General features: G+C 47.5%; 1 protein-coding gene across 1 annotated transcript in view; it reads right to left on the bottom strand.

The window, feature by feature from the left end:
• Positions 1-20,230, bottom strand: part of LOC144686333 (UPF0524 protein C3orf70 homolog A-like) — a 49,973-nt gene extending 29,743 nt beyond the window's left edge. Inside the window, exon 1 of the mRNA XM_078551415.1 lies at positions 19,977-20,230. Within this exon, the coding sequence (XP_078407541.1) occupies positions 19,977-20,160 (184 nt within the window). The 5' untranslated portion in view covers positions 20,161-20,230. The remainder of the gene's footprint in view (positions 1-19,976) is intronic.
• Between the last annotated feature and the right edge of the window lie 455 nt (positions 20,231-20,685).

Genomic DNA, 20,685 nt, shown 5'->3' with positions numbered 1-20,685 from the left:
GGCTGGCAGAAAGATGGTGAGACATTGGAGACTAGTGGCCTGCACTCAGGGAAGGGGGCGAGGGCAGTACTGGTGCCAGCCAGCCAGAGACAGGGTCACACACAACTCCTGTTGCAGAGGGCTCAGATGAGGACTTTGATGGGGCAGCGATGGAAATGCACAATGACAAGCTCAGGGTGTTGGGAAGCATATCAGAAAGGCTGGGGTCAATGTCAAGAAGCATGGAGGAGTCCAGCACCACCTTGTCACAGGGTTTTGGACAGAGCTTGGAGCCCATCCTTTCCAATATGGAAGTAGAGGCCAGCTCCATGAGAGCGCTGGTGAACCTGAGCATGATGCAATGTCTGATGACTCAGTTTCCAAGGCTGCACAAGCAGAAGCCATCTAATGTCTAGCATGGAAGCTTAGGCTGTGGTCAAACATGTGCAAGATTCCAGCATCATGGCTGTGGATTATGGTGTGTAAAGGGGCTTGCAGCCCAGCAATCTGCCCTCCAAAACATCACTAAGATTGCTGAGGTGCCTCTCTGTGGAGGTGACAGGGAACTCCTTGCTGTTTGCCAGCTCAGACTGCTGCAACCCATGCCAAGGTCGTACAGTCCACAGACCAGCCTCTAGGCCCAAGCTCCAAGGCCAATCTGCAGTGCCCGCATCAAATGCCAGTGGTTTTCCACTAACCAGGCGACAGCCACTGGGGGAGTACTGCAGAACAGCACTTAGGACAGGCAGAGACACCTGTAGGACAGGCACGAGGGAGATGCACAAGGATGATGATACTTGACTTTTGCATCCAATCTGGCGTCATTTCATTTATAAATTTGGTTCGGAACCTTTATTTGGTAATGGATTTTACTTTTGATTTGTGGCCAAGCGGACACTCTGATGGGTGGCCACCAAGGGAGGGTAAGGTGTGGGTCTGTTGGTGAATGGGAATTGCGCTTGCTGCACTGGTACCTCATTCAGATGAGCTGTTCATGGACAGCTGAGCCAGAAAGGGGCTGTCGACTTGCTTCAACCCTTTCCCTCTCTTTCTCCTCCTCCTCACACTCCTTTTTTTTATTCTTTCATGGGATGGGGGCTTCGCTGGCTGGGCCAGCATTTATTGCCCATCCCTAGTTGCCCCTTGAGAAGGTGGTGGTGAGCTGCCTTCTTGAACCGCTGCAGTCCATGTGGTGTAGGTACACCCACAGTGCTGTTAGGGAGGGAGTCCCAGGATTTTGACCCAGCGACAGTGAAGGAACGGTGATATATTTCCAAATCAGGATGGTGAGTGACTTGGAGGGGAATTTCCAGGTGTTGGTGTTCCCATCTATCTGCTCCCCTTGTCCTTATAGATGGTAGTGGTCGTGCATTTGGAAGGTGGTGTCTAAGGAGTCTTGGTGAATTCCTGCAGTGCATCTTGTAGATGGTACACACACTGCTGCTACTGTGCCTCGGCGGTGGAGGGAGTGAACGTTTGTGGATGTGGTGCCAATCAAGTGGGTTGCTTTGTCCTGGATGGTGTCAAGCTTCTTGATTGTTGTGGGAGCTGCACTCATCCAGCCAAGTGGGGAGTATTCCATCACACTCCTGACTTGTGCCTTGTAGATAGCGGACAGGCTTTGGGGAGTCAAGAGGTGAAATACTCGCTGCAGGATTCCTAGCTTCTGACCTGCTCTTGTAGCCACAGTATTTATATGGCTAGTCCAGTTCAGTTTCTGGTCAATGGTAACCCCCAGGATGTTGGTAGTGGGGGATCCAGTGATGGGAATGCCATTGAACATCGAAGGGTGATGGTTGGATTCAATCTTGTTGGAGATGGTCATTGCCTGGCACTTGTGTGGTGCGAATGTTACTTGCCACTTGTCATCCCAAGCCTGGATATTGTCCAGGTCTTGCTGCATTTGGACATGGACTGCTTCAGTACCTGAGGAGTTGCGAATGGTGCTGAACATTGTGCAACCGTCAGCGAACATCCACACTTCTGACCTTATGATGGAAGGAAGGTCATTGATGAAGCAGCTGAAGATGGTTGGGCTGAGGACACTACCCTGAGGAACTCCTGCAGTGATGTCCTGGAGCTGAGATGACTGACCCCCAACAACCACAGCCATCTTCCTTTGTGCTAGGTATGACTCCAACCAGTGGGGAGTTTTCCCCCTGATTCCCTTTGACTCCAGTTTTGCTAGGGCTTCTTGATGCCACACTCAGTCAAATGCTGCCTTGATGTCAAGGGCAGTCACTCTCACCTCACCTTGGGAGTTCAGCTCTTATGTCCATGTTTGTACCAAGGCTGTAATGAGGTCAGGAGCTGAGTGACCCTGCGGAACCCAAACCGGGCATCAGTGACAAGGTTATTGCTAAGTAAGTGCCACTTGATAGCGCTGCCATTTTTTTTGTTCCCTAGAGTTTGATGAAAACATTGCATTATTCTTGAAGCATTGACAGACTGTCAGTTCTTAAAGGGTTAAACATACCCCATTACCCAATGTTTGGATTTTGACAACGGCATTATTTGGCAGTATATACTGCCAGCAAGGTCACATTGTGCGCAGATTAAGGTAAATTTCCTTCTTTTCCTTTTCAATGAGTGATTCTAACACTGTACAAAGATGTAGTTAACTGTAAAATAGAAAGTCATGGCAGTCCATTTCAACTACCTATCATATAAACCCATTAGAAATTTCAGTGGGAAAAGCTTCAATAGTGTGGCACCAAGCCCAGAAATCCTTGCGTACACTCCCTCTTCTCTATGTCAAACTCTGCAAATATAAAGGGCAGAATTTTATTGGTCACATGGCCGTGGGGTTGTGGGAGAGCATTGGGGTGCGGGCTGGTAAAATAGCAGAGGAGCCCCAATGCCTTTCTACAGCTGTTTCCCAGAGGTGGGCATTCAGTGGGCTAGCTGTGAGCAGACAATTGAGGCTGTTAGCTAACCTATTATCTGTATTTTAAACTGTCCCTGCGGTGCAGAGGAGCATCAGCTGCTCACCTGGTAAAAGGTGAGAGGTCAGTGGCTGCAGGTAAACTGGGATTCATTCAAACAGAGGAGTGTAAAGTGAGAGGGACTGCACAATGGGAGCCATATATTATTGAAGAGTTTCTAGCAGGTCCACTCCATCTGGAGCACTAGGGGGATGGAGAGGCCTTGAGGCTTGATATCTGCAATTCTCAATGGCTGGTGTGCACTCAGAGTTTGACACTGTATAATGTAACTGCTGTAAAAACCAAACCGATCACTGTCACAATCCAAGTTAATGGGAAGCCACTAATAATGGAGGTGGATACAAGAGCCTCAACCACAGCAGTGGGGGAACACACATTCAAATACCTTACTGAAGGTAGACAGCCAATAAACCTGCAGCGGACAGCTGCTAAATTAAAGACATACATTGGAGAATTTACCTATTCAGGTAAAGGGCATTGCCACAGTACCAGGGTCTTACAGGCAACAGACAGTCCAGCCGCCTGAGATAATAGTGCCAGGTGAAGGACGCAGTCTGTTAGGATAAGACTGGGTACAGAAAATCAAGCTTGACTGGTCTGAGATATTTCACCCGAAATCAGGGGGAGTTCCTGAACTGCTCAGGAAATACGACAGTGTATTTCGGGATGAATCAGGGAAGTTAAAAGGCGTGCAAGCCAAGATCTATGTGGATCCTCAGGTGACACCACGTTGCTTTAAGGCCGGACCTGTGCCTTATGAGTTGAAGGAGAAGCTGAAGCAGAACTGTGCCGGTTAGGAAAGCTGGGCATCTTCCAATTCTCGGAATGGGCAGCACCCGTAGTTCCAGTGGCTAAACCTGAACAAACTATACGCATTTGTGGGGACTATAAATTGACCGTAAATAAGGCAGCAGAACTAGACAAGTACCCCATTCCAAGCATATAAAGCTGGCTGGAGGCAAGTCCTATACAAAATTGCATATGAGCCGCGCCTACCAACAATTAGAACTGGATAGCACATCGTGAGAATGCATGACTGTTAACACACACAAGGGTCTTTATCAGTACACTCGCCTACCCTTTGGAGTATCGTCTCCATGCACTATCTTCCAATCCTCCTTTGCAAGGACTTCCCTGAGTGGTAGCATACCCAGATGATGTTCTGATCACACGGTCAACCAAGACAAACACTTGGCCAACCTGGAGGAGGTGTAAGAAGGTTCATGGAAGCCGGCCTACAATTAAAGAAGGAAAAATGCACATTTCAAGCACCTGAAGTTACTTACCTGGGTCACAGGGTGAACGCCATGGGTCCATGTGAGAAAGTGCAGGCAATAAAAGATGCACCCTGACCATCCAACGGAACCCAACTCAAGTCCTCCCTGGGTATGATCAACTACTATAGCTGCTTCTTGCCTCACTTATCGACTGTGTTAGCGCCATTAACACTTGTTGTTAAAAAAGAATCACTGCTGGTGGTGGAATTCACAACAGGATGAAACCTTTGTGAAAGTAAAGAAACTGTTGCATTCATCGTGTTTATTGGTACACTGCAGCCCAGCGAAAGAGTTGGTATTAACATGTGATGCCTCTCCTTATGGTGTTGGAGCTGTGTTATCACATAGAATGGAAGATGGATCAGAAAGGTCCATTGGCTATGCCTCGAGACCCCTCTCCACAGCCGAGAAGGATTATTCCCAGCCAGAAAAGAAGGGTTTATGGGTGGTATCTGGAGTGAAGAAATTCCACCAGTATTTGCATGGTCAGCTTTTCACCATTGTGTCCGACTATAAACCATTAATGGGTTTATTCAGTGAGACCATCCTGCCAATAGCATCAGCAACAATACAACGCTGAGCTCTGATATTATCTGCATGTGTGTGTACTTTTATGTGCCACCCTGACTTACACATTGCAAATGTGGATACACTCGGTCATCTCCTGTTATCAGATAGCATTGTACATGCTCCACTGCCACCAGAATTAGTGCCAGTACTGAATTTCTTACATTCTTCACCTGAGTGTGCCAAGCAAATTAGTAATAGGATGAACTGAGATTCCATATTGTCAAAAGTCAGGGACTTTGTTTTGCAAGGATGGTCAAATTCACCCGTATCTGAAGATTGGAGACCATTCCATGCCAGAAACACAAAGTTAAGTTGTCAAGATGGAATTTTATTGTGGGGATCAAGAGTTGTCGATTCCTTCACAAGGGAGAGGACGACTCTTGATAGAGCTTCACAGTGCGCATCCAGGCATATCGAAGGTGAAAGTGCTTGTGTGAGGCTATGCCTGGTGGCCAGGCATTGACAGTGACATTGAAAGCGTGGCCAAGCACTGACTCCACTGTCAGTAACAACAGAAGTTGCCTGTTTCAGCTCCTCTGCATCCGTGGGAGTGGCCTGGTTGACCCTGGGTTATATCACATATTGACCTCCCCCTAACTGTTCTCAGGAAACAAAAAGTTCCTCCAGGCACAAACTGTCTCTATCTTGACCTTCAGGGAGCTGCTGGCAGACTCTGGGGCTGCCCTACCATGCCAGACAGCCGTGTTACTGCACAGAGAGCCTCTTCCCTCGGGGCTGATTCCCTCTGGCTGCTTGTACTTCGAATCCAGGTGGAGCCCTTTAAATGGGACCTTCCACTTCTAACTCCATCCTGCACCTCCGGCGTGTGCCCACCACCCGTTATTGGATGGATATTGAGCGGGCAGCCCGCTGACTGATCACGTCTTGTAAAATGCTGGCATTTGACACATTTGGACCTTCAGGAGCGTTGGGTCCTGGAAACGGTCCCGACATTAGAAGATGCCAACATGCCCAGGAAGATCTCGCCGGATGTTTCTCTCAGTTTTTCTCCTTGAATCCACAGCCACTATCTACCCTCATCCTGGGTCACACACCCTCAAGCACTCATTATCGTGGACATGACGTCTTCCATGGCCTCAACTGAGGAAAAATATCAACCTGGACCTGTCCTAGGATACTGGTAAAATAGTGGGCACACACTTCGCAGTATTGCACATCACAACTCAACATTACCTATGAAGATATATAAAAGATAAAATGACACTTGTGCAGCTAAATTCATCTGTCTTTTGGGACAGAATTGAAACAAAAGGATGGACAAATTTGTTCCACCCATGTTCACTCTGAATATTATGAACACCATGGCTTCCCTCTATTGCACACAGAGTTCCAAAACAAGCAGGACTGTTGTATTTTACTTATAGGCCTGTGCACAGCATGAGAGCCAATGTAATTCAATAGCTGACTGCATCAAACTATATCTCCGACAACGAGGATTTAACAAAAACAAATCTTACATGCTGTTTTTTTATTTACCGAGGAGATTGTTAGACCCTGTGCAAGTTCATTCTTGAATTCATTCAATAATTTGTCACCTATTTAGCATTTCACTCACACTGAGCTTTTCACTGCAGCTTTAGAGAAAGTGCACTCAGAGCTAAGATGGGAGTTAGTCGGGAATTCATCCACAGCAAGAAATACTTTCGCAAGTTTTGGATGTTTAACAAATCATTTAATTTAGTTAAAATGCTGGATTGAGATTGATGTCAAGGTTATTGAAGAGAAACAGGAAAATCAAAACTAACAGGAAGAGTGGTTCAAACAATTAACACGTTGGAAGACAGAGGAAATAACATGTGATGGAACGAACATAAGGCGAATTTTAACCCTGCCTTTTCGGCTGAAGCAGCGTGGGGGTGGGCAGTTAAAATAGGCACATTGAATTTTCCACCCCGATGCTGTTGCCCTCACTTGGATTTTGATTTTAAGCTACTCATTTGAGCAAGCAAGAGGGACATGCTGCAGAAGTCAGCATTTTAAACGTACAGATCGAGTTCTGATGATGCCATTGGCACCCAACTACAATTTTAATCTAAGGCCTATAATGGGACTTCTTCAGGGCCAATTTTATGTCTTGGGTAAGCGAGTTCGTTGGCCAACCGAACTCTAACAGCACACCTTCCTATATTCTCATCATTTGTGCTTTCAATCAGTAACGGAGAGAGACTGATATAAGAATAAACAGCGATGGTTTATTGAGACATAGGGCAGAGCACCAGATCATACGTGCTCACTCAGAAACCTCCAGAATTAAGCTTACAGTACCCAGTTGCCCACGCTGTAAAGTGATTTGTCAGTGTTGTCACATGATCAGTACACTTGCATTCTCTTAAAGGGACAGGGTACCTCACTTCACCTCAGCCAACCTGGCAGGGAGAGGAAGCACAATGAGGTCATTTAATTTATCTTTTGTTTCCTTTGATTGAGGAGGAGCAGGAGTTACCCTCTTTGGGTCCCATATGGTATACTTGGACCTATCCAACGTGCTCCAGATTCTCCTGTTAGCACCAACCTCATTCCTGGAGACCAGTGCTTCGAAATCTCCTGTTGCCTGGAATCTCGCTGTCACTCACTGACCAGCCAGAGCACCCAGTCAGGTTCAGGCAGGAAGCTGATGGCTCTCCTGCCAGTGAGGCCCAGGAGTAGCTGCCAACTCCAGTTGGAGGTATCCCTGGAGGTTTGATCACGTGACATCTCATCCCGTGACATCTGCAATTGTTGTTGTAATTCTGTCCCAACATATATATATATATATACATATACATGGGCTCCTGTTAGTGGTTAAATTCTGTGTCAAGGTGAGAACTTTGAACCTTGAACCTCAGTCAGAGTCGACTGCGCTCGGGTTTCACAGATCAGAAAGAGGCAGCAGACCAACCTGAGCTGAACCTTGAGGTGACAGGAAGGTAAGTTCATGTTTCTACAGGGCCTATCATCCTAACCTCAGCTCAGCACCAACTTCTCAAAACCACTCTAGACTCAAACTCAGAAAAGGGTTGATAGAAATTACAGCCCAGGCATTTCAGTCTATCGTGCTATTCCAGGGGTGGTCCTCTCCCATGTAACCTGCATTCTTAGGGTAAAACTAAAAATGCAGCAAATAAATACATAAAGAAAACTAAAGGGAACAAATAACTCCATTCAGGCAGAACAGCCTCATTCATTGCAAAGGGCTTAAATCACATATAATGAATATGTGGAACCAATTGTGAAGTGAATCTTGGAGGAAATGGGGAAGGGAAAAGTAGGAATTAATCCAATCTCAATTTCAGAATGAAACAGGCTAAACAGACACAGGCTAAACAGACACAGGCTCCTTAAGGTGCATTGGGATTGTGAAGCACTTTGGAGATTGGAACAAGATTGGGTCCAGGTCCAATCCTAATCTCTTTTACAGGGAAGACCAACTATCCAACTAGGACCAAAGGGGATCTGGAACTCTCCTCTTGGGCCCTCCCACATTGTAAATCAGAGATATGAAACACCCAGAGGACAAGGGCCTCGCCTGTGTGCTGCTGGGAGTCAGTCAGAAACTTGAAATATAGTAAGGGTGAGAGGAATTTAAAACATCAAATCGTTTTAAATCAGCATCTGACCTTAACTGCTTTGCAGAGCATTGAAGACTTGTTTTCTACTTCAGTGATTTGAGCTTCCTCTGCACATTGTGTTCAACCTGTGACCTTCGGAACTTTAAATTGGAACAGACTGAAGATGAGAGAGTTGTCAGGGTCGTCCTGTGTGCAGATTGTATCTGACCTTCTGCTCACGATTCTGTCATTTTGCAAGCTGTAAGAGCCAGGGTACTGCACCCACACAAGCCTCACTTACAACAACTGCTTCTACTCGCAGCAGCATCTGAGGGATTAAGTGCCCAACCCAGGAGGCTTCCCAAGCACTGGGAAACCTCCCCGCAAGCTAAATTCTCCCAGGCTCACTTAGTGAAGGGCTGGAAGGGCTTTGCCTGCACAACTCCCACTGGGAGTTAGATAGACCCTTATACTTTGGACACCTGAGGGTAGGAATTACATTTGGCTCTGTGCTCACACAAGTCTTTATGATGCCTGGACCAAATTTCTCTCAGTGCTATCTAAACGTAGGCGTTTAAGCTAAGCTGGGTCGTGCCTGTGTTAAAATAGTGCAGAAAGGAATTCAGTGCAGTTGTGTGAAATGATCATCCCAGAAAGGGTTGATGGTATTTCCATCCTCTTCCTAAATTTTCTATTTTCAAATGTCAAACTTATTATCATATTCTTTCTTTTCCAGTGTTTCTGCCTTGCAGTGCACATCAGGAGGTGAGGCATTAGAGAGGAGTGGGAGTTACTGTACAGATGTTCATTTCAGTGCACCACTGATTATCTGTATTGATGTGTTGAGGACAGTGTGCAACCACTCTGTGTGTGGCTGCTGTCTACTCACACAAGGGGGTGGGGGGGGAGTATTGTGCTGAAGAGTACATAAAGGCAAGGCCAGCAGGTATGAAGAGTGGGTGTACTTGAACCCCAGCTGCTGCTTGCTAGTATAACAGAGAATGTTAATAAAGCATGCTTTATATATAAAAAAGAAACACTAAGTGAATGACACAGGTTTTAGGGAGGGTTCTAAAAGTGGAGAGAGATGAAAAGGGTTAGGGAGGGAATTCTAGAGCTTAGGGATTCAACGGTTGAAGGCATGGCCACCAGTTGAGGGGTAAAGCGATTGAGGAAGCATGTGAAAGGCGTCCGGATTGGAGGGATGCAGAGTCCTCCAAGAGTTGTCGAGATAGGTGCAAGATCTCAAAAGGCTTTTAAACATACAGATGAGAATTTTAACAACACGGCATTGGACCAGGTGCGAATGTAGGTCAGCAAGCAGAGGGGCGATGAGTGAACAGAGCGTGTGGGGGACGGGCAGCAGGTTGAGCTTAATTTTATGGGGGTTTGGAGGGCAGTGAGGTGAGCACTGGAGTAGCTGAGTTTGGAAATGGCAGGTGAATGGCTGAGACTGGGCCACAGGCTGAGGTGAGCGTTGCAGAGGTGACATTAGCTGGTCTTTATAACGGGAAGGACATGGGGTCACACACACACTGCCGCTGTGTCAGTAACTAAGGTGAATAGATTTCTGATGAAGACCTACACACAAAACATAAAGCTGCCCCTTTGTTTCCAGTTGCTGAAGGACCTGCTGTATATTTGTCGCTGTTTCTACTTTTATTTTAGGTGATCAGCATTTGAAGTCTTCCAGTTTTAATCTGTTTTAATTTCTTTTAATCTTTGGTGTTGCACTAATGGACTGAGTCTGCCCTTGCTGATTAATTTAATACCTAACTCAATGTAGCACTCTCACACAATCACTGTAAGATCATTTGTTTATGACAGAGGTACTGGATAGCATACCACATGCAGGTTTAAAGGACTTCTTGTTGATCTCTACCAACAATGATAAAGTGCCAAGCCATGAATCTGTTAGAAAGATTGTACCCCATGAGATTAAAAGGGCATTGGCAGCCTGGATAAGGGACAGGTAGGAAGAGATGCTAGTGAATGCTATTTATTAAATTGGAGGGAAGTACACTGTGGCATTCCCCAGGGATCAGTATTGGACCATTGCTCCTTTTGATATATATTAATACCCTGGGCGTGGGTTTAAAGGGCACAATTTCAAAGTTTGCAGATCACACAAAGCTTGGAAATGCAGTAAAAGCAGTGAGAAGGACAGCAGCAAATTTCAGAAGAACATGGACTGACTAGTGAAAGGACCAGGCACCTGGCAGAGAAGTGTGAGGTGATCCATTTTGGGGAAAAAGCTAAAGACAACATTTAAACAAAATGGTGCAACCTTAAAGAGGGTACAAAAATGTGGTGAGCTAGGGACACACAAATCTTTTAATGTGGCAGGACACGTTGATAAAGTTGTTAAAAAGCATAGAGGATTTGTTGTTTCAGAAATGGAGACATGGAGTATAGAAATGAGGAAGTTTTCACCCACTCTAATCACTCATTAGTTGGATCTCAATGAGAGATTCATGTCCAGTTCTGGGCATCACAAATTAGGAATGGTGTCAAGCCCTTAGAGATGGTGCAGAGAAGAAAGGAGGAACGAGAGACTTTGGCTATGTGGAGAGACTGGAGAAGCGGGATTGTTCTGCTCAGAGCAGAGGAGGTTAAGGGGAGATTTAATCAAGGTGTTCAAAATCGTGAAGGGTTTTTGACAAAGTAAATAAGGAGAAACTGTTTCCAAACCTGCACTGTTTGAGATGCCCTCTAAAGATGAGACATTAAACCGAGTCCAAGATCGGGTCTGAGGCTAGGAATCCTGTGATGAGTAACTCACCTCCTGACTCCCCAAAGCCTGTCCACCATCGACAAGGCACAAGTCAGGAGTGTGATGGAATACTCCCCACTTGCCTGGATGAGTGCAGCTCCCACAACACTCAAGAAGCTTGACACCATCCAGGACAAAGCAGTCCGCTTGATTGGCACCCCATCCACAAACATTCACTCCCTCCACCACCGACACACAGTGGCAGCAGTGTGTACAATCTACAAGATGCACTGCAGGAACTCACCAATGCTCCTTCGACAGCACCTTCCAAACCCACGACCACTACCATCTAGAAGGACAAGGGCAATAGATGGGAACACCACCACCTGGAAGTTCCCCTCCAAGTCACTCACCATCTTGATTTGGAAATATATCGGCCGTTCCTTCACTGTCGCAGGGTCAAAATCCTGGAACTCCCTTGCCAACGGCACTGTGGGTGTACCTACACCACATGGACTGCAGCGGTTCAAGAAGGCAGCTCACCACCATCTTCTCAAGGGCAATTAGGGATGGGCAATAAATGCTGGCCCAGCCAGTGATGCCCACATCCCGTGAATGAATAAAAAAAAGCCTGACCTCTCAGGCAGAAGTGAAAGATCCCACTATTAGTATGATTTGAAAGAGTGGGGGAATTCTCCCCGGTGTCCTGGCCAATATCTACACATCAACCAACAGCACAAAAACAGGTCATCTGGTCATTATCAGATTACAGTTTGCGGGAGCTTGCTGTGCATTATGGCTGTTTCCTCCATTTCAATAGTGATTACTCTTCAAAGCTGTAAAATACTTTGTGCTGAGTTCATGAAAAATGCTTTGTAAAAGCAAGTTTCTTTCCCTCTGTTAGAAATGTGGCTGTTGGTTAAGAACTGGATTGGGATTATCTGCAGCACTCCTTATGGGGGGGGTGGCGGGAGCATTGCCTGTCACATGACAAAAAGGCCCAGCATTGGGCTACGGGAGAGACACTGCACTGAGGGCACAAAGAGAGGGACAATTGCCCGTGTGGGTTGTGTTAGTCAAGGAATTACTTGACAATATTTTGGAATAATCTTTTTTATGAAATGTTTCTCCGTAAAAGGATATTCCCGAATACCTTGATAACTGCTGCACTACCTTGCTGGCCTATATTACAAAAGGTTACCGCTTCCGACAGCCAATCAGCAGTGGATGTAATAAACGCCTTAACGCCATTGGGCTACAGAGCCATCAGGTCCAATTGATCACAGGCCTGAAGGAGCTGCTGAAGTTGTAGAAATCTTGTTGGATTTGGTTTAAGGACATTTAAACACACCTTCCATGATAAAACACCCTGCTGATTATTGGCCAGTATTGGCGGCTGATCATTGGTCAACACTGTGGATTATTTTTATTGTCAGCATTTGGTGATGCAGTGGGTGCCCCTTGACCTTTTGGATCTGGCTTCAAATTCAGCTCAGACCTGACAGGGTGAAAGATTCCTCTCTGGTGTGATGTCACTTTGGGCAGTCTAAATTTACTCTTCCTCCTCGAAAAGCCTTTGCAGCATGAAACTGCAGTGATTTTAATATTTAATGACGATAAGATCCTAAGGAAGGTCGGGGTGAAAGATGGATAGAAATGTCGGAAATGCAGAGGGAAGAGCCTTTGAGAGGCTTGAGTTGTTGTGTCGAGGAGGGACGTTGGCGTGAATTAGAGGGAGCTCCAGTATAAGATCTAACTATGCCTGATCTGCTCAGGGGGTGTGTGTTTCTGACACTGGGGTCTAGAGTTTCCACTATATCGCACCGTGTTTTCAGTATCATTTGCCTGAAATGGTCAAACCAGCGCCAAATGTTCTGAAATTACTTCTGGCGCAAACTGGGTTCCTGCAATTTCCTGCCCTATTTAAATGCCATCACTCTTGAATCCGGCCCCGCCCCACAGAACTGGTGAGACTCCTGGATTGAACGAATTTTTACAAATTGTGCCTGTTTTTAAACATTCGTATACGGGAGGTGGGTGTCCCTGGCTGGGCCCAGCATTTATTGCCCATCCCTAGTTGCCCCTGGAGAAGGTGGTGGTGAGCTGCCTTCTTGAGCCGCTGCAGTCCATGTAGTGTAGGTACACCCACGGCGCTGTTAGGGAGGGAGTTCCAGGATTTTGACCCAGCGACAGTGAAGGAACGGCCGATATATTTCATCCACGGGCGGGATGAGGTTTCATGTAGGTTTTTAAAAATTTAATTAAAGTTTTTTAAGAAGTTATGGACATGTCCCAACTCATGCGACAGTGTCACATGAGGGGACATGTCAGGGAATTTGTTCTTCTATTTTTAATATTTTGTACAGTAGAGACAATCTCCCTGAGGCTGCATTTAGCCTCAGGGAGACCTCTGTGCTCCTCTGTGTGCATGTGTGAAAGAGCGCACTCCTGGCTGAGGGAATCCCCCTCCCACCTGCCCACACAGGGAGCAGATAGCGCTTCCCTGTGGATGTCACACTGGGCGGGCCAATGTAAAATGGTGGCGCGCCCCCAATAGGGGGCACCGATCAGAGGCGCGCCCGCCTGTGCCCACAATTCAACTTCGCCCCCGACTGGGGGAAAATCCTGCCCCTGCGCTATCTCTACACTGACTGCTGAGATAGTCCACGCTACTCTCCCATTGGGTACTACAGATCATGTGATCTTCCTTAACACGTATTATTCTTAAAGGTACATTGCACGCTAAATAAAACCACAGTTACTACGCAGCCAAAGCAGAAACTCTACCCAGGATGCCTGAAGTGGAAAGTGCCCTATTTCTGAATACCAACCTTCCCCACCTTTTAAAAATAACAGCTGCACTTGTTAATATGAACAGTGTCAGTGCTGAGAATGTGTGGCACTCTGGCTAGGCCGCTCCGCCAATATTTGCCGGGATTTTACAAAGAGGCAGTGGTCCTGCGCACCCAATAAAAAAGTCAGGGATGAGCCCGTCTCCAGTCGGCGGCCGCCATGCAGTTATTGGGCCCCTCATTGGCTCGGAGCAGGGACTTCCATACCCCCAGATCAGCAGCCCCCTCGCCCCAGCTATGCCACTGGGGGGCAGTGGCCACTGCTGGTACTACAGGCAGTGCCCACGGTAGAGATGCCATGGGAAGTACAGGGCTTCCCCAGGACCAGGCAGGCAGGCCCTAGCCAGGGCATCAGAAGGCTGGGTTCACCAGAGGCAGTATGGGGTAGAAAGGTGGGGGTTTGGGGGGAGACTAACTTGGGAGGGGGAGGTAGAGCAGGGGGGATAGGAGGCACACCCTCCTAGCCCGGCAACAAGACTGCCTGGTACACTTTGCCCAGGCCTCGCCCACCGAGGGTGCACTCCCAGTGGAGGTGGGTAGGCATCGGTCACAGTGCCACTTGCCTCCTCCCCCTCCTGCCTGCCCAACCTACCCCTGGGTTTGAGAAGTGTAGAATTCCAGGCTTTGTGCCCTGAGTTCAGTTCCAGGCACTGAGATTCCAAGGAAACACTCAAACTCTGAAGGCAGGGTGAAAAGTCATGGCCCCTCACATCATTGTGGGGACTGAGTTAGAAGGAAGAACGAGGGAAGTTGTGTGTCAAAAATCGTGAAAGGGAATGACTGAAACAGGCTGTCAGGAATAGGTAAGGAGCAATCGAGAGAAGAAATTCAGCACACTAGGTCAAGTTGAACCTTGACAGTCGGACTAGTGGGCGGAGGTTCAAACAAGAGGCAAATTTAGGATTGAAGTCACCGGCCTGGGTTTCTCCCATAGCGGGCGGACTGGGTGGACGTGGAGCCCATCACCGCCCGCGATTGGCTGCACGCCGCCATTGTACGCGGGCGGGCCAATGAAGGCCTGCCCAGCGTGACACCCGGCCGGTAGCGCTCAGCGCTCCCTGTGCAGGTGGGGGGGAGAAGGGAGAGTCAGGGCCTGCGCTATTTCACACATGCACGTGAGAGAGAGAGAGAGAGAGAGCAGCAAACTCTCTGAGGCACCGAGCTGCCTTGGGGAGACTGAATGGATATTAAAATAATTAAAGAATTGATTAAAAAAATTTATTTAAACATGTCCCCTGGGGACCTGTTTTTATATTTATGAAAATTAATTAATTTATTTAATGAAAATTTCAGGGAACCTCCTCCCGCCCGTGGATGAGGTTTCCTGAAGGCCATTCGGGCTTTTCGCCTGCTGCTGACCTTAAGGTTGGACGGTCAGAGTTCAATCAGTTTCTCAATGGCCTTCATGGGCCGTTGGCATTTCGGCAGGTGCACATCCGACTCCGGCACACGCCCGCTGAACAAAGTATCGCCATGGCGTCGGGACACGCGCCCAATGTCACCGCGCGTCATTTTACACATCGGAGTGTCGGGCCCAACACCCACCCCCGACACTGACTGGAACATTCTGGCCATGAAGTTCCTCTCAATGCTAAAAGCGGTTAAGATGCAGATGAGGCTTCTGGGTTGGTGGGTGGGGGGTGAAAGAATTCCTTGTCTATTCCCACCTTGTGTCCTATTTTCCCACTTTCCAAATGGGGCTGGAACTGGGTGAGCTTGAAAACAACCCACTGTGTTCAAAATGGGAAAGGGTTGCGTCTGCTCAGAGCTAACATCCCTCATCAGGTTCAGCACAGAAATTCGACAGAATAAAGGAGGATTTTAAATTCATTTACCCCTATTTCTGCAGCTTCACATGAACAACTTGTTTTTTTTTGGTGGGGGGAGTGTACATGAGATGCGGATGAAAAAGTAACAATATTTCTCAACCAGCTAATGAATGTTTCAGAATCTGAGCCAATACACAGCTGAGAAAATGGAGCGTACATTTTATTTTGTGAATTTCAGGTGTGATATCTGTGATATTGAAAGTGATCTCCAGCTGTGAAACCAGTTCGGGGCCAATTTTGGATGAAGTCTGATTCATTGACTTCTATTTCATCTAATTGGATTCATGTTATTATTAGACATTCTGCCAGTAACTGGAGGTCTCAATAAGCTTAAGGGAGAAACTTGCCCCCCTTTGGGGCGGGGGGGGTGGGGAAGTGTGGGAGCGGGTGCAGGCAGGCGCGACTCCAATCGGTGCCCCCGATCGGGGGCGCGCCGCCATTTTATGGGAGAAGGGGAACAAGTGATCACCGGGACAGTCAAAAAGGACCATGCAGGTAGTCCCCTGAGTGCATCCCGCTCTCCCGCCAGTACTCAGCTCCGAATGCTGGTGACAGTGATGGTTCATCTGGGGAGTGTAGCCAAGGCCAAGTCCACGGCACCACGGGTGGCTGTGCAGCAGGGTACAAAGAAGTCTGGAATAGCAATAGTGATGGGGGGGTTCAATAGTTAGGGGAACAGACAGATGTTTCTGTGGTGACAGATGTGAATCCAGGATCGTGTGTTGCCTCCCTGGTGCCAGGGTCAAGGGTGTCACTGAGCGAGTGCAGAGCACCCTGAGGGGGGAGGGTGAACTGTGAGCAGTCGTGGTCCACATCAGTACCAATGACATAGGTAGAAAGAGGGACGTGGTCCTGTAGACTGAATTTAGGGAGCGAGGTAGGCAATTATCAAGCAGGACCTCAAAAGTAGTCATCTCTGGATTGTTCCCTTCCTAACAGCACTGTGGGTGTACCTACACCGCAGGGTCTGCAGCGGCTCAGGAAGGCAGCTCACCACCACCTTCTCAAGGGCAGTTAGGAGTGGGCAATAAGTGCTGGCCCAGCCAGCGAAGCCCACATCCATCTCCCAGTACAACGCCCAAGGGGGTCAGTGTTAGGACCCTGTTCTTCCTGGTATATATTAATGACCCAGATCTTGGTTTATAGGCACAAAATTTGAGGATGATACTGTTAGGATCCCAGCTGATGTTACAACTGGACAAGTCAATTCTAGAGTGAAACCTGGCTTGCTAGGTCCTAACTATTTTTTTGAAATCGTGGAGGAAAGTCACTGAACAAACTCACAGGAGTCTGCTAATGAACTTTTAACACAAATAATAAAATACTTATTACACCAGACAAAAAGGTTGGAAAGATCGCAAGAAAATGATTTAAACATTTGCTATTCCTTCATTCCAGCTACATCTTTACATACGAACATACGAATTCGGAGCAGGAATAGGCCATTCGGCCCCTCGAGCCTGCTCCAGCATTCAACAAGATCATGGCTGATCTGACTGTAATCTCTTGTCTTCCCCAATAACCTATCACCCCCTTGTTAACCAAAAATCTATCTAGCTCTGCCTTAAAAATATTCAAAGACTCTGCTTCAGCTGCCTTTTGAAAGAGAGTTCCAAAGACTGGGAGAAAAAATTTCACATCTTTGTTTTGAATGAGCAACCCTTTATTTTTAAACAGTGACCCCTTGTTCTAGATTCTCCCACAAGGGGAAACATCCTCTCCACATCCATCCTGTCAAGACCCCTCAGGATCTTAAAGGTTTCAATCAAGTCGCCTTTTACTCTTCTAAATTCCAGCGGACCTCGGATGATGATACAAACTCGGAAATTAAAAACAATTTACCATATCTATCTTATATTCTAATATTCAGGGTAAGCATGTGGTACATGTGAACCAATTGGCCAAATGTGGACAGACACACCACACTCCAAAGTAAATGACAGATGCGACCAAAGCAGATTCCATGGATTTCTCAACAACCCGCCCAGCTGCATGTTACACCATGAGCCAACTGGTCTCACTGAACCAATCTCCACATTTGAAGAGCTCGCCTATGAACTCTCTCCAGGCGTCACTTCCACTCAGGGGGCTCCAACACGGATCCACCTCGCAGGGTTTCTGCCTTGTCTTCTGATGCTCCTTTACCCTGGATCAATCTCCATGTGCACTCACATTCCAAGCACACTTTCAGAGCTTTGGCCGTGCCAAGCAGAACACCACGGCTCCAAAAGGCTTTCATAAGGGCAACTAGGGATGGGCAATAAATGCTGGCCTAGCCGGTGATGCTCACATTTCATGAATGAAAAAAAAAGTGATGTTAAACTTGTATAAAATACTAGTTCAGCCTCAACTGGAGTGCTGTGTCCAGTTCTGGGTACCACAATTTAGGAAGGGTGTGAAGGCATTGGAGAGACTGCAGAAAAGGTTCATGAGAATGATTCCAGGGATGAGGAACTTCAGTTATGGGGGCTGATTGGAGAAGCTCAGACTGTTTACCTTCGAGAAAAGGAGGTTGAGAGGAGACTTGATAGAGATATTCAAAATCACAAGGGGTCTGGACAGAGCAGATAAGGAGAAACTGGCGGAAGGATCGAGAAGCAGGGGGCAATGATTTAAAGTAATTGGCAGAAGCAGCAATGGAGACATGAGGAAAATCTTTTTCACACAGCGAGTGGTTGGAATCTGGAATGCACTGCCCCAGAGTGTGGTGGAGGCAGGGACAATTGAGGCATTGAAGAGGGAGTTGGATTATTATCTGAAAAGGAAGATTATTCAGGTGAATGGCACTGGGTGAATTCCCCTTCAGACAGCCAGCTCCTGTTGGGTAACCAATCTATCATTCTGTGAAGCACTCTGCTCTCAGGATTTCACTGTAACAAATGTCTGGCAGGTACTAGCATTATACCTTTCCTGAGGTGACTCATGAAGTTACCTTCGCTTAACGCTGCTCTGGAAACCCCCAGTGAATTTCCACTCTGGGTTTAAAATCGACTGAAACACCAGGAGCAGCCTGGAGAAACCAGAGCCACAGAAATCCGATATAACAAGTGAAAATACTGGAAATGTACCTCATGAGGGAAGGTACCCTTTCAAAACAATAAGTCCTGTCTTTGATCCTTCAGATGCTGACAGATTTTGTCTGCATTTTCAGAATGATCTATTTTGATGCAAAGTGTGGGAGTTGGTATTGAATGACTGTCATAACCATTGTCACAATCCTGAAGTCCCAACGAACTTTGGAGGCAAGGTCAAAACTCCAATTTCTCTTTCTGGTGTTTAGTTTGTTTCTTCTTCCAATTTTATTCCCCTGGTCTTAACCTCCCTCTCCTGAAGACATGGATTCACTGATTTATGAACAGTCATCCTCCGACAGATTACCAACACAGCCTTTCTCAGGTTTCAACCTAGAGGCACTTTGATCCTGGACAGGGGGGCGAGGGAATCCCACTGAGTTCCCAACCAACGTGTTCAAATCCTGTCCTTGCCCGAGTTCCGAATGGGTGAAATGCTACCAGGCAGGACTAAACCTGACCAATTTCTGCTGACGGCACCGAGGGGAATATGGACCCCCAGAAAAAACCGCAGAGCCGGCATTCTACAATGAGCAGGCTGAAACCAGAGGGCCTTCGAGATCTGTCCATTGTTTTGCCAGTGTGATGTGATGTACTTATCCAATGAGCCACCAGCGCTATGGTGATGAATCTTTGCTGCTTTGATGTTTTTTCTGAGTCTATAACTGTCCAAAAAAAAAAATCATTCATATCAATTTTAGCTTGTTTTAATAAACTACTGTGAGGTTGCCATGGGGAGTGGAGACCGAGTATGGTCCACAGGTGAATGTGGCAGGGTGTAAATGGGAAATGGCACGTCAAAGTGGAGAGAACAGCCCCCTTATGAACCCTGTTAATAGGTCGTTTGAAATAAAGAAAAGTCTTAGAAGCCTAAACTGCTAACAAGGTAAATAGGAGTGCTAAAACAATCCCAGGATATGTAACAAGCATTGCATTCATACAGTTATTACAGGCTGCATTCCTAACTCAGAGATTGGATGGTGACTGTGGATTTGATTCATAAATAGGCTCCAACAAGCCCCAGTCCCCACGGTTTCAGGCTCAAATGATCAGAGTTTGGGACCCTCAGTGAATAGTACAGAGGATGTGGACATTCAATTCGCCAAATCTGGACCTCAGCCTAATTCGGAGTGACATTCTACATCAGCTAATCACACATCAACGTTAATGAGCAGTAATGAATATTACTTACAATGACACCATCCTAAATGACAGCACCAATGCCGCTTGAAGCACTTGCCATGGCTGTGGGTGGCACAGATGGAGAGACTGTCGCAGGGTTGAAAGTCTGGTCTCCCTGCACAACTCCGGGCCAAAGCCTGGGCTTCATCCACCTTCTCACTCTTCAGGACCTTCCTCACACCCGAGGCCATCATCCTGGAGGGGGGTAAATCCTGAGCTCCACAGAGAGAGGGGGGGGTGGTCAAGGAGCAACCTCCACAATTCTCAGCAACTTGGATAGTCCAGTCCACTCTGGGGAGTTGGAGGAATTGGATGGGGGGGGGGAGGGGGGGGTTTGGGGGGAAGTGGAATCTTTCAGGCTAAGGCTGGAGAAAGGTGACAGGCAAGTGCCCTTGGAGGGGGGTCAGGGGCTGCTGGAGGGTGGTCAGGGTCTGGGGGCTGGAAGCTGTGACCTGGCCAGGGCAGAGTGAATGTGTGCCCCCCCCAGAGAAAGTAGCCACGGGGGCAACAGCGTCCATCCGGCCAGAGGGGGGAAGGGTGGGGGGGGGGGGTGGTATTCCGGGGGGGGAAGAGGGGGGTATTCCCAGGGTGGGGGGTATTCCCAGGGGGGGTATTCACGGGGGGGGGGGGTGGGTATTCCCAGGTCTTCCAGCTGCTGGAGCTCAGGGGGAGAGCGACCCGAGGCTTCCTGGCGGAGGGAGGGGGTGTGGGGGATGAGC

Source organism: Cetorhinus maximus, chromosome 11 (assembly GCF_964194155.1).
Source record: "Cetorhinus maximus chromosome 11, sCetMax3.hap1.1, whole genome shotgun sequence".
Taxonomy (NCBI): Eukaryota; Metazoa; Chordata; class Chondrichthyes; order Lamniformes; family Cetorhinidae; genus Cetorhinus; species Cetorhinus maximus.
Note: the sequence above shows the minus strand (reverse complement) of the source record. Positions and strands in the feature narration are given on the sequence as shown.